Source organism: Vipera ursinii (assembly GCF_947247035.1).
Source record: "Vipera ursinii genome assembly, chromosome: 6".
Classification (NCBI taxonomy): Eukaryota; Metazoa; Chordata; class Lepidosauria; order Squamata; family Viperidae; genus Vipera; species Vipera ursinii.
In genome coordinates, this window is record NC_139515.1 from 64,584,982 (window position 1) to 64,605,122 (window position 20,141).

Here is a 20,141-nt window from a genome sequence, read left to right on the forward strand (position 1 = left end):
TGGTCTTCAAAATTGAGCCGTGAGTCCAGGAGGACGCCCAGGTTGCGAGCCCTATCAACGGGGGGTAACACCTCACCCCCCATCGTTAGAGGTGGAATAAGTTGGTTAACCCGAGATGCCGATATGCACAGCCACTCAGTCTTGGCGGGATTGAGACGAAGCCTGTTTCTCCTCATCCAGACCTGAACCGCCTCCAGGCACCGGGACATCACGGAGAGGGCATCGCTGGGTTGGTTCGGGGTGGAAAGAAAAAGTTGGGTATCATCAGCGTACTGGTGATACCCCACCCCGAAACCACGAATGATCTCGCCCAGCGGCTTCATATAGATGTTGAACAGGAGAGGCGAGAGGACCGACCCCTGAGTAACTCCACAAATGAGAGACCTCGGGGCGGATCTCTGCCCTCCTGTCAACACCGACTGCGAGCGGCCCTGGAGGTAGGAGGAGAACCACCGTAGAACGGTGCTTCCCACTCCCAACCCCCTGAGACGCCGCAGCAGGATACCATGGTCGATGGTATCGAAAGCCGCTGAGAGATCTAATAGGACCAGGACAGAGGAGCAACCCCTGTCCCTAGCCCTCCAGAGATCATTCACCAGCGCGACCAATGCCGTCTCCGTGCTGTGTCCGGGCCTGAAGCCCGATTGGTACGGGTCCAGATAATCAGTTTCCTCCAGGAACAGAGGGAGCTGATGCGCCACCACACTCTCAACAACCTTCGCCAGAAAGCGAAGGTTGGAGACTGGACGATAGTTGTTTAAAACAGCCGGGTCCAAAGCAGGCTTCTTGAGGAGGGGCCTCACCACCGCCTCCTTCAAGGCGGCAGGGAAGACACCCTCCTTCAAAGAAGCAGTTATTACTGCATGGAACTGCATGGATATGTTCACTGCCTTGAGTTATTTGCAAAATAAGGCAGAGTACAAATAAATGAATAAAAATAAGGTACTAAAACAACATAATTATTTTAAATGATTGTTAAACTCTTCTGCTAACAGAGCTCTTGCAACGTGCTAACAGAGCTCTTGCAACGATTGGTATAAGTTTTGTTAGAACAATCATTTGTAATTAGGACAGTAGAGTATCTAATGAGTTGATGTTACTAACAAAGAAACAGTTGCTTCTATCAGTGGATGGATTGTGGGGAGGTATTCTCGTTTTGGTAAAGCAACAACAAATAGAGAAGGTCAGGAGGCAGCGCATCTTGTTGATTTCATTTTTTTCTAATTGATATAGAGGAGAAGCAAATATAGGATACCAGCTTGCACTGTGAAATGATAGGATTGTCCCCAGCGAAGTTAACTTAATGTTAACTTAAGTCCTTGAAGTCTGCTATATTTGGTTTGGAGCTTGATCTTGCTTGCTTGTTGGACTCTGGCATTAGTGGCACACCACATCCAAATGTAGTAGCATTTTTCCTGCTGAAATACAGATCTATAACTAGGTTGATTTCCACCATCCTTCTGTTCCCTGGATTGTGTAGGTGGGGGAAGAATGGGAAGAATCCAAATAGATTTTGAGGTGATGACATAACAGTTGTTTTGGGGAATCATATATTGGAAGTAATGGGGGATGAATAAGTATTTGGTATGATCTCACAGACTGCTTCCCAGTCCATAAAATTGCAATACAGCACTTGTGTATGACAGCATTGGGTTAGAGAGACATATTTAATTATATGTGGTTATAATTGTACATTATGACAGAAGTTATTTATGAAACAGTGACAGGATCTCATTGCTATCATAGATATAGGCAGACCAAAGCTGTCTCAGCTTTAGCCTCATTTTTAATTTACGTTTTTAATTTATAGAACCATATAAGGTGGTTTGAAGTATTGCAACAAGATAAGGTAAGTGAAATATTTAAAATACACTAAAGTGCTGTGTAATAACTGTTACAATTGAAAACTTTTGTACTGGAATATTAAAAGCTAAAAGATAATGGAAGCATGCCAGTAGGCTTTTACATTTAAGCAATCAGGACAAGGTTAACTTCACAATAGGCCAATTTATTTAAACTGGTAGAAACTGAATATATTATTTCAAGAAAAAAGTGTTGAGCTTAATTTACTAATTTATTTTACATGAAATGTATTGCGAGTCCTAGATATTGCCTTATGGAAATTGTCTTACTATCGTTATCTCCATTTTTCACATCAACAAATGATTGCTGCTTATTTGAACTTTTTATGAAAATTTAACTCAGATGTTAAATTGATATAGAAAAACATGAATGGATTAACGAATGAATCATAGCTGATTTTTGTGATTATCTTTTTCTTTTTAAAAAATACTGCAGCAGACAGAAGGAGGGGCACAGACAGATGGCCAGCAGTCGCAGACACAGAGCAGTGAGAATGCTGAGAGCAAGTCTACCCCAAAGCGGCTGCATGTGTCCAACATTCCCTTCCGTTTTCGGGATCCTGACCTCCGGCAGATGTTTGGGGTATGTTAGCAGTATCCACAGCTAGATATGTAAGATTGATTGATTGATTGATATCCCACTTTATTATTTTTACAAACCTGTCTCTTCCTATTCTGCCCCCACAACAGCAAACCTATGAAGGGTTGGGCTGAGAGAGAGTGACTGGCCCAAAGTCACCCAGCTGACTTTCATGGCTAAGGCAGGACTTGAACTCATGCTCTACTGCAGGGGTGTCAAGCTGCTGGCCCACAGGCCGGATGTGTCATGCAGAAGCCACACCCACCCCATTGCCGGCAATGGCAAAAACGTCCCAATACGTTGCGCAATGTCACATGACGTCGCAGGTTTGACAGGTCTGCTCTACTGCTTTTTGGTACCTGGTACCTCAATCACTAGACTAGCTCCAAAGCTCCAAATAAAAAGAGTCATTATACACTGCCCTGTGTCCAATGCTTCTGGATGGTCTTCTCAGGTCTGCAGATGTTTTCCCACACTTGCAATGAAATGCAATTATATTGAGTTGTGTTCCACCAATGAATAAAGATTGCCTGGTACACACTGCATTTCATTGATCTTCAAACTGTGGATCTAGGTGCTAATGTGTGAATGGGAATTAATTGTCCCTTATTGGGATTTATTTTCTGAAAATTGTGTTGGTCTTTAAGATGTTCTTAAAACAACTAAAAAGAGGGCCAATGTACTTTTATGTTTTACTTTATTTTTCCATCAGACAGGCCTGGATTCACACTTTAAGCAAGTTTCAACTCTATCTGTTTTAAGCTGCCTTTTGATCATTGGCCAAATGGATAAATAGAGAAGGATTTTTGAGAAACAGCAAGTGTATTAAAGAGCTGTGTGAAAAATATTTCCTTGAGTTGTATCTCATACTTGGACTTTCATAGCTTTTAAAGAAATCTAAATAAAGGTTCTTGGCAAAAGAGAGACATTAGCAGCTATGACAGGCACAAAACAAATACAATTATCAATTTATAGTAATTTTTATTCTTTTTAGTCTTTGACAATTTTATTTATTTTGTTAATTACATTATTATTCTACCATTTCCCAGATGAAATTCATACAGTTTCTATGGTTGTCCTATTTCCATCTAGCACATTTTGTTATCTTTGCAACAGTCCTGTGTGGTAGATTATTCACATGCTTTCTGAGTTTATAGTTATGTGAACCTGGATTTTCCCAGTCCTATTTCAATACCCATTGGTGTACCACAGTGACTCTCATTTTAAAATAGAAAAAAAATAAGATGCAAAAATGTTTGGTTCTAGATCCTGGAGCATTTATTGACTCCTGAGTGAGTAACCATATTAAAGAAAATGACACACTTAATGAAACTCAGCACAGTTAAGTCAATAAACAAAGCACAATGATTTAGCAATCTGGTTTTAGTCCATATAATTTTATATTTGGGTGTGTATTATTTGTGACACACTAATGCTGAGGAGACATTGACTGGAAAATATTGTGTTTGCCTCTGCCAAGAATAATAGAAAAACAATATCTTTAATTGCTGTGTTTTTGTAGTCTCATGACATGCTCCTCTTGTGTGCCCCATGGCTAGCACCTCATAATCTGGCAGCTGGGATGGCTATCATAACATGTAAATGCTTTATAGTAATCTGTATGGGAATGTGCTAAGGAATTCCCTGCTATATGGCAGTGATTAATTATCTTATTTGTAAATTTTTATTTACAGTACTAATATGCATTCCAGGATAAGGTTTGGGGGGTAAACTTATTTACAACATTTAATTTATGAAGTTAAGAAATAAAACCAGCAGCATGAAATCAGGCAAAGGAGGAGATTCTAACCACTAAACCCAAACCAGTATTTTTAGTTTACTAAATAGCTTGAGCTACTTGTTGTGAGGCCAATCTATTTAAAAAATTATTGTAAGGGTAAAAGTACCGTATGTTTGAATTTAAAAATAAATAAAATAATGCAAATAATTTAAGAAATATTAAAGATTTTAAGATGGAAAAGCTTTGGGAAATAAAATAACTATGCGGTATATCTACCTCCAGAGAATGACATTATAAAACTGAACTTCTATTTAAACAGTTAGCTGTTTTAAAACCCCATTTGATAGTGATAGGCCAAAAAAAGAGTTCAGTAAATGATTTTATAGAATGGGTAACATATGTAAGAAAAAGTAATGTTTTTGGATCATACGGTTTTAAGTCATTAAGAACTTCAAAGTAGATGGCTGATGTGTGCATTTCACTGTAGTATGTACTTGGCTGAGCACATCTAATTAAATTCAGAAACATTCCTTTTCCTAAAGACATTTCTTGGTCATATAGATTCAAACGGATGTAACTTTTGTTCTCTGAATGCTATTTATTTAGCCAAAACAGCAACTAGTGAACTTTGAGTGATGTGAGTTGATTCAGGGTTTGTAAAAGCTGAGAAAAGTATCTTGTGAGAAGGGAAGTGCCTTGTGGAAGGATAGCCCTATGATGGCTGACTGAAGAATCTCTTCCCCAGATTTTGAAGTGGCGAGTAGAACAGAATGGCTAGTAAAGGAGAATAGTAGAAATTACACTTAGGTACTTGAAAAGGTGGCTTCTGATCCACTTACTTCATTGACAATCAGTACATTCACTGTGGACAGCCTCCTACTTAAAAATAGTTTTTTCATAATCATTGTCTATCTCAGTGTATATATACAGCTATATAGCTATAGTTATGTAATCAGATTTGGCTATGATAAACAAGGGAGAAGAATTAGTAGACTGCAGAAATTTTACAGTTTGCAGAATAACAATAATTAGAAAAGGTTGGAGAGGTAACCCAGGAGAACAGCCTGAAGAAGCCTGAATATGAGAATACCAAGTGGCTGTGGAAGATGGATAGTATGTTAAAACTGTGTGTATAGGGAATGGCATGGAGGAGGTGCTGACTGGAACACTTTCACCCTATAAAAAAATGAGAATTATGGGACAATATATTTAATTTAGTTAAACCAGCCACCATTCCTTACTGCAGTTGTGAATAGTCTTTTGTTACATATAGAAGACAATATGTGAAGAGAAAGAAGTTCCCTCAAAACCACCCTGAGTCCTTCGGGAAAGGGCGGTATACAAATCCAAATCAATCAATCAATCAATCAATAAATAAATAAATAAATAAAATGGGCTCCAACACTACTCCGAAAGCCCGGTGACCAACCCAGATTGGATCCTGCAGCATTATCCTGGGACACGGATATTTACCTTCATTCGTAATATATGAAGAGAAGATAGATTGGCCCCTGATGATGTTATCTAGTTAATTAATGAAACCTCTGCAAACAAATAATCAAGCTCAGAGATCAGCAAGGATACCACATTTGCTAGTTTATATTTTACATAGAATTTATCAAAGACTGTGAGGCTTATAAATCTGATAACCAGAAGAAATTCAACAAATAAATAACAAATATTAAGTCTTAATTCATTTTAAAGTATTTTCAACTGTACATTCAAAAACCTTTCTTTCTCAGCCACAAAAGATAAAGGATGCTGAATTAATGAACCAAAATAAATCTTTTTTTATAGCAATTTGGTAAAATCCTTGATGTAGAGATAATCTTCAATGAACGTGGGTCCAAGGTAAGTTTTGTTTCTTTATCTGTCCTCTACCTATTTCTCTCCCTTACCAGTCTACTCCAATTGTCAAGATAAAGCAGCTTCCTTCCTAGATATTCCGTATAGACAGAAAAGGAACTAGGCACTGGTTGCATAGAGCTGCCATTCCATATAATTATAGGTGTTGTATATAATCAATAAGCAACTTCAATAATAGTTTTATAATTTTCCCTTTGAAATAATCAGATTTCTCCAAACTTCTGAGAATAAAAAGGGTCACAGAAGCTATGAAAGTCAGTTTTTCTACTAATTTTTTGCTAATTTAAAATGTTTGGGAACGAAATGATGTAAAAAATTTGGAAATATTTTATATATGGGATAAGAGTTATCTTGTGGTGAAAGAAAAATCTGCCCACCTGATGTTGCAATAATCCTCCAGTGTTGCAAGGATGTTGGCCCATCATCTTACAACATCTGCAAAAGCTTCCAGCTTTTTAGAAAGGTGTAGTTGTTCCAAATGCAAGCTGTTCAGAATGATGTAAGTTTTTTTTTAAAGAGTTAACTTTCTTGAGAGCCAATGGCAAACCTTATGTAGTGTAGCAATTTTAAGTGTTGCTTGTCCTAACCGGTTCTCATCATGAAACCAATGTCCCCTCACTGAGGAATTGATGTGATTCTCTCTCTGCCCAGTAGGTCCAGCACTGGAATAGCAGGGAGTGTTTCAGGTCAGGAGCAAGGCTCATTGGCAGAGCTCTGTGGGGGAAGCTTGCACAGTGCATGTCTCTACTATGCTTGACTTAATCAATGCTAAGTTTTCCACTTTTTATTAAAAATGAACATCTGTCCCACACCCTCACTCCATCACATGATAGTTTAAGGCATAGTTAGTATTATATTTTATATCCTGTCTTTGAGATTCATAATCTACACAGAGTAGGCCCAAATGGATGTTTATGTACAAGATTATGTTGTTAGCATATCAGATTTCCTATGTTTTATCTGAAAACCAGAAAAGAGGGTGATATTTACTACTTGTACATTATGCAATACATACAATATATTCATTTAGTATTGGATCTAATTTATCTCATCGCTTAGTTTATAAAGATGTAGGGTAAAATCGATGCAGCACATAATTATTTTAATTTGTGAAGAGCTGCAAACTGCACTGAACCACATACTTTCTATTACTCTTGTACCCCCTGTATATGTTTGAATGAAGAAGTGAAAAGTGTATTATGTTTGACCACTACACTTCACTATACACTTCAGTATACCTAGTCTCTTTGAAGTGGCTGTAAAGGGAATTAAGCCAGAGATGTAAAACATTTTTTGGATGAACAGGAGACTGGTTAGAGTGCCGTAGGCTGGTCATTTGAACTATACAACCATTAACAAGCAATCTGCCGTAATTTAATTTCTAAATAATATGCTATGTTCTCTGCACCATTTAGGTCAGTGTTTTTCAATCTTGACCACTTTAAATCATGTGAACTTCAACTCTCAGAATTTTTTTTTGTCTGCACTCATATACCTCTACAATTTTATGTTGTGTACATCTGGGTTTAAATACATTTACTTTAATACGCACTCAGATATACTGGGCTGCTTCATGTTTCATTCTTCATGAAGGATGAGCAGCACTCTAGTGCTTTCTTTTGAGATCACACTCACTAACTTTTCCGATGAGTAAGGATGGATACCAAATTACCGTATATAAACCCAGTCTATGGTTTGTTTAGCATGCTGTATGAGTCAAAGACTTCGAAGATCAAAAGGAGTCAGAAAGCTAAAACAGAAAGTGGTTTCTTTCTTGTTTGCCAAATACTAAGCAAACCATGGACAGTTTTTTTTTTGTTAATTCATTATTTGTAGCTGCTCTCAGGAGGAGCCTGTGAATATGATCTGCGTAGCGTGCTGCTTGTTCACTGCTAAGCTATAATAAGTCATAAGGCCATTCAGCTCTTATGCTTGGAATCTTCCATAAATTATAGTATAAGTATTGAACTGTAAGTAAACAAACCAAAACTTCTGGTTTTCAGCTAAAACAAAACCTGTTAAGATTAAATGATAGCCATTTGCCCCTTTTCTTTCATCCAGTAAATATTTAGCTCATAAAGGCATTGATCAAGTTCTTTTCTATTTGGTGGCAGAATTTCAAACACTTGCCTGTCAAATTCACAGTGATTCAGAGATTCAAATGTTTTAAACACGGTGAATAATAGTATAAGCAGGATTCCCAAAGAGTGTTTGTGTTTATGGCATTTTTTTTTATTGAATTGGGACATTTTTAAAGAAGCTTAGGTTCCCAGTGGAGAAGCACAATTCTTTTAGGGACCCTTCACTTATCACTCACTTCTTCTGCAAAAAAAAAAAGTATGCCAAAACTTGAATGCTTGTATCCTACCCTATGGTTTCTATTCTAACCTAATGATATGGAACCTTTTTCCTCCTCCTCTATCTTGGGAATCGGAAAGCAGATGCTCCCCGCTGCCTGCCTTGTGCTGTGTTCTCAGTATTACCCTTCCCCTTCCTGGGTTTCTCAAGGGTATATTCTTCAATATGTGAATGTTTAAAAGGTGAAAATGTAAAATCCAAATTGCTCTGGGTATGCTTACACCCATTCCCTCTATGGAATGAGCAGATCTTTATCCTTTCATAACTGTGGCAAAGGCCCTCTGCCAGATATGTCCAGTGTTGGAAAATTTGAGAGTTTCAAATTACCCTTTAGTCCATCTGAGATGAGATGATGTGTATTTTCATCCTGTTGTTGACATGGTGAATTTTTGAGAGCCAAGTGTGTTTGTGCACACTGGCCGTATTCGATTTTCTTGTAAAAATCATTTGGAATGAATAAAGAAGTTATGAGTAGAAGTTTTTGTTATGTAGATTTATTAATAAATGTTAAATCTCAACTTTGAATACTATCTTAGGCACAATTTGGATAACTAGCAGCATATTAGGAAAACTAAAAAAAGGTGTCTGAGCCATTTATATAACAATCTCAGTTAGGTTCAGTCTTCTGTTTTTTAATTAATTTTAATTAATTTTTCTTGTTTCATTAGCTGTGCCTAGTGAAAGGAAATATTAATATGATGGTTTCTTCCACTGTGGTTTCCATGCAAATACCAGTTTAAGCTCCTACAGTATTTATATCAGTGGCATTCACATTTTAACAAACAGTTTTCAACAGAACAATGATTGAACCAAGCCTTGTAGTTACAGTTGTTGTGGTAATTATTATTATTTTCTCTACTTGTGCACTGCCTTTCATCCAAATGCTTAAGGCAGTGTACACAGTGGCCTTCCTCTGATTTTATACTGACAACAACAACAACAACAACTCTGGAAGATAACGAATAGCCCCAAATTATTCCTCCTATTCTCTGTTGGTGAGGTCTCGTAGAATTCTTTAGGGACCACTCAGGTAAACAGACTCAACAATGAGCATGAGAAAGATACAGCTTTATTCAGCTTCCTTTGTTTTCTCTGTTAAGATACTACTGTGTTTCCCCGAAAATAAAACTGGGTCTTTCCCCCCCCACCTCCAAAAGAGGCACCAGGTCTTATTTTGGGGGGATGACTTACTCAGCTTCGGCACCAACAGCCCCACCTATACGGCCCACTTCTTCTGTGGTAAAGGAGCAGCTGCATTCTGCAGCTGCATTCTGGCCTGATTTTAAAGACAGGCCTTTCTGGAAGGCCTCTGCAGACGAGTACCGAGCTATGAATTGAATCCATAGCTCAGTCCTCAGCTGCAGAGGTCTTGCAGAACCGAGCTATGGATTGAATCCATAGCTTGGTTCTAGGCAGCACAGGCCTTCCAAAAAGGCCTGTGACTGTGAAATGCAGGTCTGGCTGCAGAAGTCACCATAGAAGAAGAGGTCTGGCTGCAAGGTAAGTGGGTGTGGGGCACGTGGGGCATATCTACCCCCCCAACCTTGCTTTACCTTGATTTTTAAGTGTGTGCCTCGCCCCAATATTAGAGCTTATTTTTGGGGTAGGGCTTATATTAGGCCTGCCCCGAAAAATCAAGCTAGGGCTTGGTTTCGGGATGGGCCTTACTTTCAGAGAAAGACGGTAATAAGCAGTGGGGAAACAATGGCCTTGAATGTCTGTATCAATGGAAGGGACTTCCCTTGCAATGAGGCTGATTTTTCTGTTGCAATTAACAGTGGGAAAACAGCTGTAGTGATTTCGCTACCCAGTTGATGCAATGGGGAAAAGTAGAGTTCCTAAAGCTACTTAGAGTAGGGAAGAGTAGAGTAGTTCCTAAAGCTGTTTAGAGAACTAATAAGGGCCACATACTCAACTATAAAATCCAGTAATTTTAAAGATAACTGATTTTAAGAAATGAAAGATTGTATGGTAAGATTTAATTTAACTGACCTAGTAACAAAATCCTATTGTATCACTCTAAATTTTGTTTAACATTGATTACTCTGTTTTCTTAACAGATGCAATGATAATCCTATTTTATATGTCCTCACATTTTTTAAAAAATATTTTGGACAGCAAAAATACTTTTATGTTGAAAAGCATTTTTTAAAATTTTTGCCATATTTTTAAACAACTCCATTTTAAATTTCAGCATATGTACATAAAATTGCTTTGACCAGTCCAGTTAAATAGCTACACAATATGCATTCTGGTTCAACCTATGCAAATAATTCTAGGTAAAAATTCCACAACTGTTTTTTCAGATCTTAAAGAATAGTGTCCTTACTTTAAATAGCACTAGGATATTTTTCCTGGAACTTATTTTAATCACTCATCTCAGATGGATTATTGTATATTGACTTTAAGAGCAAATAACCTGAAAGCCTGGATTTTTATGTTTATTTATTTCTTTATTTTTGTTGATGTTCCCTTTGTCCAGGCTTCTGGCTGTTGACTGAATTTTTGTTTTTAAAAAAATGCCTCTTTGTATATGCGTGTATACATATATATATATATTAAAAATTGAAATTATAGAAAGTCCCAACACCTTGAGATAAAGATGCTGCTTCTGAAGTCAATGTTCTAAACACAGTGGGGAAAACAGTGTTAACAATGCATGGATTTCAAGGGGCTCCTTTTAGTTTCCTTTGAATTTATTTCATTTTTTGTTTGTTTATTTTTTTTGTTTTGTTTTGATTATTTTTCCCTTAATTTCTGTGTTCTGGCCACACCCAGGAGAATCGTCTGCTTTTGATTTCTCCCTTTACGGTTACATGGTAAATTTTCTTTCTCATTCTTCAGAGATGGAAACGTTTTTTAAAAACTCTGTACAATTATTATTTTACACTGCTCATCCTGTTGCTTGTTATTTATTGCAGAATCTGAGGCCAGACTAAAAAGGTGACAGTTACTCGGTTTCTTCAGGGTCCTTGAGAACAGCAAGTTAAATGGGCTGGGTATTGTTTTCAAACTAAAATCAAAGTTGCATAATAAAAACAATTCAGTCTCAAAACTACCAGCAAACTGAATTATAACAGGTTAACAGGAATAATTATAAAAGTACACACCCTTATTGAGCTAATTATATTATGTTCCTTTTTTCTTTCTGAACTGTGAGATATTGAAAATTTTAATCCAGTGCTAAAATACTGCTTCGATATGATGGGGCTATGCTTAGGGAGGATAAAATCAATTTTATCTTTAAAGGAAAGTATGTATTTTGTATAACATATACTCTATTTTCGATACTAGAAATTATTTGTAGCTCAGAAATGAATTGTTGGGGTTTTGGCATTTTCTGGACTTGGTTGTTGTCCTGTGCATTTTTGGAGAATAGCAACAAACCAGTACTTTTATTACTTGACACTTTTTCCAAGGATTAAGCAAAATTCAAAGGAGTTCAATAACTTTATGGTCAAAGGTTCTATGTCATGTGTTTAGGATAAAGATGTAAAAATGTTTAGAAGTGTAGTAAAATAATACTAAGTAAAATGTGTACTCATGTAATAGATATAGCTTCATAACAACCCTGTGAAACAAATTGCACTAAAGTTTTTTTGCGCTATATGTTTGATTTTTGCCAGCAGTGATAATACTGGAATCAAGTCCATTAAGACAAATCTTCATGTTTTTCACAGATTTGTAACACCTGATGCAAAATGTAATGTGCTTGAAAAATATGGAGAAGTGTTAAAGATGTAGCTCACTTTGTAATTACCGTTTTTAATCTATGTAGACCTGGGAAGGGGGAAATTTTAAGGCAATTATTTCATTTTGCAGAGAATATGCACTTACTAAATTCTTGGAGTTTTGAGTCTATCAGTTCTAATAGATTCACATTTTCCTAATCATGACAGCAAAAATCCACAAAATTCCTCAATAAACATAATTTTCACTTAGTTAATGTAGTAGGCAAATTTACAATAGTGGAAGCTGACATTATTCACCCTGATCTTCCAAAGAATGTAAAAGTCTGCATTTGAGGAACAAAACGGGGGAATAATGTTATACTGGCCAATAGGAGTAAGTTCTTTACCCTATTTCTTGAATGTTGATTATACACTAATGAAATTCACAAATATAAATAGCTTATCATAGAAGACCTAACTGAAAATTCAGTATACGTAATGCTATTGTTAATTATGAATATTGGGCCCGAACAAATTCTTGATACAATACCTTCAAGATCAATTTTAAAACCATGAACTACTTACTACTTTTTCCTCTATCTGAAAATATTTATCCAGCTACTGCATGTTTTTATTACATGAAGCATACATAATTCTGTTTCTTGAAAATAAGTATAGGGTTAGGTCTTAATGTCCTACTGTAGTATGATTATATGAGTCTGTTAATACATCCAGTTGAATATATTTGTACTTTGGGGGGAAAAGGCTTATGTAGAGTAGAACCTCGATTAGATAAATATTTCTGTCTTAATAGCGATAATATTAGGAAAGATTAAGATTAACTGACTATGTTTCATAACTGGAGGCATTTTACCTTGCCATTTATTAAGGTAAATCTATACATCATGAGAAAGGCAGGGCTAGATGAATCAAAAGTTGGAATTAAGATTGCCAGGAGAAATATCAACAACCTAAGATATACAGATGTTACCACTGTAATGGCAGAAAGTGAAGAGGAACTAAAGAGCCTCTTCATGCGGGTGAAGAGAGTTCAAAAAACTCAACATTGGCTTGAAACTCAACATTAAGAAAACCAAGATCATGGCATCCGGCCCTCTCAATTCCTGGCAAATAGATGGGGAAGAAATGGAGGTAATGACAGATTTTATTTTCCTGGGCTCCAAGATCACCGCAGATGGGGACTAAAGCCAAGAAATTAAAAGACGCTTGCTCCTAGGGAGGAAAGCCATAGCAAATCTAGACAGCATACTAAAAAGCTGTCACCCTGACAACAAAAGTGCGTATAGTCAAGGCTATGGTTTTCCCAGTTGCAATGTATGGCAGTGAAAGCTGGACCCTAAGAAAGGCTGAGCACCAAAGAATTGAGGCCTTTGAACTATGGTGCTGGAGAAGACTGCTGCAAGTCCCTTGGACTGCAAGGCGATCAAACCGGTCAGTCCTAGAGGAGATCAACTCTGACTGCTCTTTAGAAGGCCAGATCCTGAAGTTGAAACTCAAATACTTTGGCCACCTAATGAGAAGGAAGGACTCACTGGAGAAGAGCCTAATGCTGGGATAGATTGAGGGCAAGAAAAGAAGGGGACGACAGAGAACGAGGTGGCTGGATGGAGTCACTGAAGCAGTAGGCGTGAGCTTAAATGGACTCCAGAAGATGATAGAGGACAGGAAGGCTTGAAGGAACGTTGTCCATGGGGTCACAATGGGTCGGACACGACTTCGCAACTAACAACAACAAATACATTTTTGTGATTGAGGCACTTATTGAGGCATTTTTAAAGTTAAGTAGGAGTAAGTTATTTAGTGCTTGGATGCGGAAGCAGTCTGGATGCTTAACTAAATCCTAAACTTTCTAAAACAAGCTAAACAAAGAAGCAATCTTTCCATTTTTACACTGTTGTTAGACTGTATCATTTTATGATGTGCTCTATTTAATTTTGTTCTCTTCCATTAGAAAGTGTTGTTCAACCTCATTAAAGCACTAATTCTAGAACATAAAGCTTCAACAATCTGTGACAAACAATGCTTCACTTAGTGGTTTTTTGAGTGAAGAAGCCAAGCATGGAAACAATTTATTAGGTATAAAGCATAGCCGCTTTATACCTAGTAAGGATTAAGGATTTTTTTCCCATGAGCTAAAATATCTGTTCCTATATTATGTTATTATTAATAAATACTGTTAATAGGGATAGGCAACCTAGGGATTAAGATAAACAGTGTGACAAAAGAAAAGATGCCCAAGACATTGTTAAAATTCTGCATATAATGTGACACATATACATACACAAACACACAAACTTGTTTTTTGTCCCCCATAAATTTATTTATTGTCGAAAACATATATATTAATACTATTCATAAAAATAATAGACCAGTTAGAACTGTCACGCATATCACTCCTCCTTTTGGTAGATTTTCTTCAGAGCATCTTCCTGTGCTTGTCTTTGTCATATGAAAGGAAATTATGAAAAATGCTGTAAAAGAGAACACATGAACGGTCATTTATGGCAAGATTTCTTGCCAGGTTTTAATACATTGCATTTGATCAATCTTGGAGCTAGTTTATTTTTTAGAATATGTCTCGAGTAACTATGCTTTTTTTGGTCTGGCCTCAATTGCTTTTATGTTTTTATTATTTTCAATCTGATTAAAGTTATTTTTTTAATTGAAATTCTTTCATGAAACATGCATGAACCAAAAATGTGACTCTAGGAGAGTATTGCTAAGTTGTGCTGATGTCAATTTCATACTGTGATATTTTTTTCTCTATTTATCTAGATATCAGTATTTCAATATATAACGATGTGCATGTTTTCCCCCTTCTCCCGCTGCATGCAGGGATTCGGGTTCGTAACTTTCGAGAATAGTGCTGATGCAGACAGGGCCAGGGAGAAATTACACGGCACCGTGGTAGAGGGCCGTAAAATCGAGGTGCATGTCTTCAGTAATTCAATTTCTTCTTTATATTTCTTCTTTGGTTTCCTTTTTGTGTCTTGCCTCACTGATTTCACATTGGGATTCCTGTCCAGTGCGTGTGTGTGTGTTTGTGTCCCGTGTTTTTCACTCCCGTACCCTGCACTGAAGTGTATAAAATAACCTCCCAATATATATATATATCTATATATTTTTTGTTATTTTTGTTATTTTTCTTTATCTTTGTTTTCCTTTCTCTTAAGTTTGTTTCCAACACACTCCAAATTTTTTGCCCTTCTGCTGTCTTGATTTTCCTTTGCTTCAGTTAATGAGGCTCCGACTTTCAACTTCCAAGCCAGATCAAAACTAACAAAATGAGCACAGTCCCATTTGTCACTTGGTATCTAACAAGAAAGAAGGGGGGGGCAGCCAATATCTGCCCTTGATTCAGAGGCCAGTTCTCCTCCATATGAGTGTGAAGATAATATATTGGGAAGGGGTGGATGGAGAAATCAGGAAGAACTTGAGCCATTGAAATATCTATGTAAATGTATTTCGAATTAAGAAACATGCATCCCATAATTAATTCCAATGAGCATAGAGCGTGGTAAGCACAAACTGTTTGGGTTACCTAGATGAGAGGTAACATCTTAGTGATGAATTTGCTGTTCCCTCATATAGAAGGCTAACTGGCCCCTTTTTGTTCTTTCTTTTTAAAGGAAAAAAAAATACTAAAAATATAAGAAAAAAATTAAAGCCGCCGTTTTGAGTAAGATGTCTGCATATTTTGCTTTTTTGTTTTTTGTTTTTTTGTTTTGTTTTTGTTTTTGTTTTATTTCCCTTTTTAATGGTTTAGTGTTTAGGGCCCTTCACTTGACTCACTCTTTCCATGGTAACTATACACAATGCTGGCGATGGTACGAGTTGGCGGTAAGTGAAATCAAAGTGCTAGAGGAGAAGCTTACTTCTTTTCTTTTCTTTTATGCAAAACAAAAAAAAAATTAAGAAAGAAAAAATCCATCTGCCATTTCACATTAACACTACAAAATGTGATTTGACTTGTTGTCTCTCCCCCCCCCCCACACTTTCCTTTTTCTTCTCTCCCACCCTTTTATTTTCAATGCTCTTGAGTAATGCCACCTGGATTTTGGATGTACATATCATTTTGTTTAAGTCTGAGCTGTTTGATTACTGACTTTCCAGTAATTTTCCTTGCACATCTTACTCAGAGTTACTGAATTCCAGTTTTGGCTGGTTTTATTAATGCACCCATACACTTTTCATTTTTGCCTATCCATCTCCTCCCTCCGCCATGTATTTTCTGCATTCCCTCTCTTTGTCCTATGATTGTTCTCCTTTCCTCACTTGCCATTTTTCTTCACTTAGTTAAATACAGCTGTTGGTCTTTGCTGATTGGTGATTTCTGATTGGTTTTGCCCATTTTTCCTTTAAGTGCTTGTATTGCATTCTGCTGTAGCAGTTGATTTCAGGCACTTGCTCCATCTTAATGATTGTCTGTGAGACCTCTTCCTATCCCCATTAATCAATTGTTGTTTTTCTTTTTGTGTGTGTTTTAACAGCATGCTTTCAGTCTCATTGTTGTTGTCCCCCCCTTTTAAATGTGTAATGTTTATATGGGGAAGGGGGGGGTGTCAGGAGGGCTAAAAACAGAGTGTTGAGATTCCAGGCTCCCTTCTTCCCTGCCCAAGCTCACTTTTGTTATAAAGTTCAGAGGGCCTTTGAACCATCCTTTTCTTGATCTTGAAGTTTGCATGAGGCTTTTTCTTCCATTGGGAGCAGGATTTTGAAAAGTTACTAGTTCTACCTCTACCTTCACTCTCTGCAAGACTCTGGGACTATGTTTGACACAGGGTTGCCATTGTTTGGCTTTATCCACCCCACCAATGTTTTACTAGCATCATCTGCGCTGCAACGTTCATTTGCTGCAGTGCTTAGAAACTTGAGCAATGAACAGCTCAGTAGTTAAGTGAAGGAGGCTAAAAAAAAAGAGGAAAACAATCAGGAGGCACTTTATACATTTCTAGTGGTGTTCATTTTTCTCCTGACAAGTCAGCAGTTAGGGAAGATTGGGGTTGATGGCCTCTCAAGGTACAGTACTCCAAAATTGAGATACAGGCCAAGCAGTGCTGCTCTGGAATGCAAATTCTCTTAGTAGAATAGCAGCTTAATCCCAGACACCTGGGAACAGTTCTTCTGCCCAAATTGCAGCAGAGGTTTTTTTTTGTAATAGTAGACCACTGCAGTTCATTGAAAGTCTACTAATGGATCAGATAAGATTATTTTTGTTTCCGTTTCATTCCAGTCTAACTGGACACAAAAAAATAGCAATGCAAGAGACTTTGCCCCTGAACTAGTGAGCATCAAATAGTGAAGTCAAAGATGGCAGGGATGCCTGAGAAAATCTGCTCTTTTTAGCCTTTTCTTTGATGCATAATTAAAATATAAAAAATAGCTATTTTTTATAATTATAATATATAAAGACAATCTGTAAAAGTAAATTTCATTATGCTGATTTTTAAAAAGTATTTAGTCTAAAAATTTCTGAAAGGTTTCCATCATTTTCTCTAAAGTGTTGTTCTTCCTTCCCTCTCTTCCCCTTCCCCTTTTAATTTTTAGGTTAATAATGCCACTGCACGAGTAATGACTAATAAGAAGATGGTCACACCTTATGCAAACGGTAAGACAAAGTGACAAGGCTAAGAAATGAATGGAGGAACCCTTTTAGGCATAAGAATTAAGTTTCCCTTTGGTATTTCAAAATAATTTGAGAAAATTGTTTCTTTATAGATATAGGTAATTGAAATATCTAGCATATTGTCAAGAGGTAGAAAAAGAATTCTTGAAAATATCGTGAGAAACAGGGCACTTATTTGAGCCCTTAAATATGGTTTAAATACTTTGGATTTAGGAAATCACTTTAAAAATTTGGTTTTGTAACTTCCTAATGAATTGGAGAGAAGTGACCAATACAGATATCTCCACTATTATTGATACATAGTGACTGTGCTCTAACTGATATGTATGCACAAGTGATGGAGGGTTTTTGGGTGCTTTTAAAGTTGGAAGTGTTTAAAAGAGATAGACAAAGGATGCATTTATATTCATTTACATTTGTCTTGCATTTTTATTGAGGCTGCCTCCTACTGATGAATCATAGGAAAAAGAATAGCCAACTTGTGATTTAAAAAGAAAGCTGCAGGTAGTCCTCAACTTACACAATAGTACTTGACTATTGTGATGGGATCTCGGTTGCTCAGTGAAGTGTCATTAAGTGAGATGCCCACATGACTACTTTGTTCAATGTCTGTGATCCCAGCTCTTTTAGTTTTAATTAAGTGGATGAATCAGAGGAGTGTGTGGAAAGAAACTCATTCACTGGGCTGGAGATCCAGAAGATCTGAGCTTTAAGTGCTGGACCATAAAGCATTCTTTCCAAGTTAAACAATTGGTCACAACTCAAGGACTACCTGTATCTGCACAATTTGCTTTTGCCTATATACATGCACACCTATCATGCTATCCTCCTTTAGGGTAGCAATATCATAAAATACAAAAAAAGAAGAAAGGCAAAATAAATTAAAGTTATAAGATAATTGTAAAAGGAAATTAACTAAATCTACGTTATACAAACACCATTCATTGTATTCCTTCATATCTTTATATTTGCAAACTCTTCTTGCTTCCACCTTGTCCATTTACCGACTCATGTAATGCCTCTGTTTCTTTCATTTCTCACCTTTTCCTTTTTTTGAGGTTCTTTTTGACAACTTCCAACCATGTATTTCCTCAGTTTCCCCTTCCTCTCAACAAATTAATTCTTCTTTCATATATTGTTTTATGATTCAGCCCTTATTCATTCTCTCTGTAATGCCAAATCACCGCTCAGAGTTCTTTTTTTGCATTATCTACTCACTTTTGTACTCATTCCACATTAATTCATTACTTGTTCATTCTTGTCTGACTGCTTCACTACAGAGCACATATTTTCTAAGTAACCCTTTCCCACTGTATTCAATTTAATTTGTTTTTCTTCATATACTCAACTCTCATTTCTACATAACAAGTGCGCAGAAGATTACTCCCACACACAGCCATTTTCACTTATTTTTACAAATTTCATCCTTTTCAGCAGACCATGTGCTTTCTACCATCTGTTTGTCACCGTTTGTACATCTTAAAATTTCTCCAACTATTTCCGCATTTTTACAAAATATTCTTGCAAGCATTCATTTCTCTACTTGCTGTATTTTTTTAATTACCCATTCATTTTTCTTGTAAATCAGAGCTCCTTTGTTCATTGTTCAGAAATTTCAAATCTGTACACTTCTCTACCTCGTACATTTGATCTAACTTTTATTGCAAATCATTTCAGTTCTTGACTAACAACATGGCATTGTCTGCATGCTACACACATTCATATCCCCAAACAGCCCAACATCATAAGTGTACATTATCCATCAAAATATTAAACAAGCAAGGCAATAGGTACAGTCTATTTGATGATGAACCATTTGCTAAGCAATTCATTTATTTTCAGTCATCCTAGTCTTTCATTGTATACCACTCTTACTGCATTAAGCAACTATTCTTCTAATTCATCACACAAAATGTTCCATAATTAAAGCCTATTCACTTTGTTATATGCTTTCTCTAAATCAGTAAATATATAATAAACTTTCTCACATTCATATAATTCTAAATGACATTTTGAAGAACAAAAATTTAGTGCACACCCTACCTGCCCAGTATAAAGTCACACCACTAATTTTGTTCCTTGTCAGCTCTAGCTGCCTTTCAGTGAGAATTCTGCCAAGCAGTTTTCCATTCCCAAAATACATTTAATAGACTGATTTTCTTGTATTTTTTTATTCACTCTTTTTACCTTTTCATCTGTATAAGAGAGCATAATCCCATTGGTCTAATTGTCAGGTGCATATGTGATCTTCACCAATACATTAAAACAGGGATGTCAAATTGCCGGCCCGTGGACCAGATGCGTCATGACAAAACCTGCCCACCCCATTTTCGGCGATGGGGAAAAAGTTCCGATACATCGCGCGACGTCACGTGACGTCATGAGTTTGACATGTCTGCATTAAAACAACATATAC

General features: G+C 36.7%; 1 protein-coding gene across 7 annotated transcripts in view; it reads left to right on the forward strand.

The window, feature by feature from the left end:
* Positions 1-20,141, forward strand: part of RBFOX2 (RNA binding fox-1 homolog 2) — a 190,358-nt gene that overhangs the window by 148,702 nt on the left and 21,515 nt on the right. For all 7 annotated transcript variants that reach the window (XM_083365256.1, XM_083365255.1, XM_083365258.1 and 4 more), the window contains 4 exons: positions 2,299-2,445; positions 5,981-6,034; positions 14,935-15,027; positions 17,647-17,707. In XM_083365256.1, the coding sequence (XP_083221382.1) occupies positions 2,299-2,445; positions 5,981-6,034; positions 14,935-15,027; positions 17,647-17,707 (355 nt within the window). The remainder of the gene's footprint in view (positions 1-2,298; positions 2,446-5,980; positions 6,035-14,934; positions 15,028-17,646; positions 17,708-20,141) is intronic.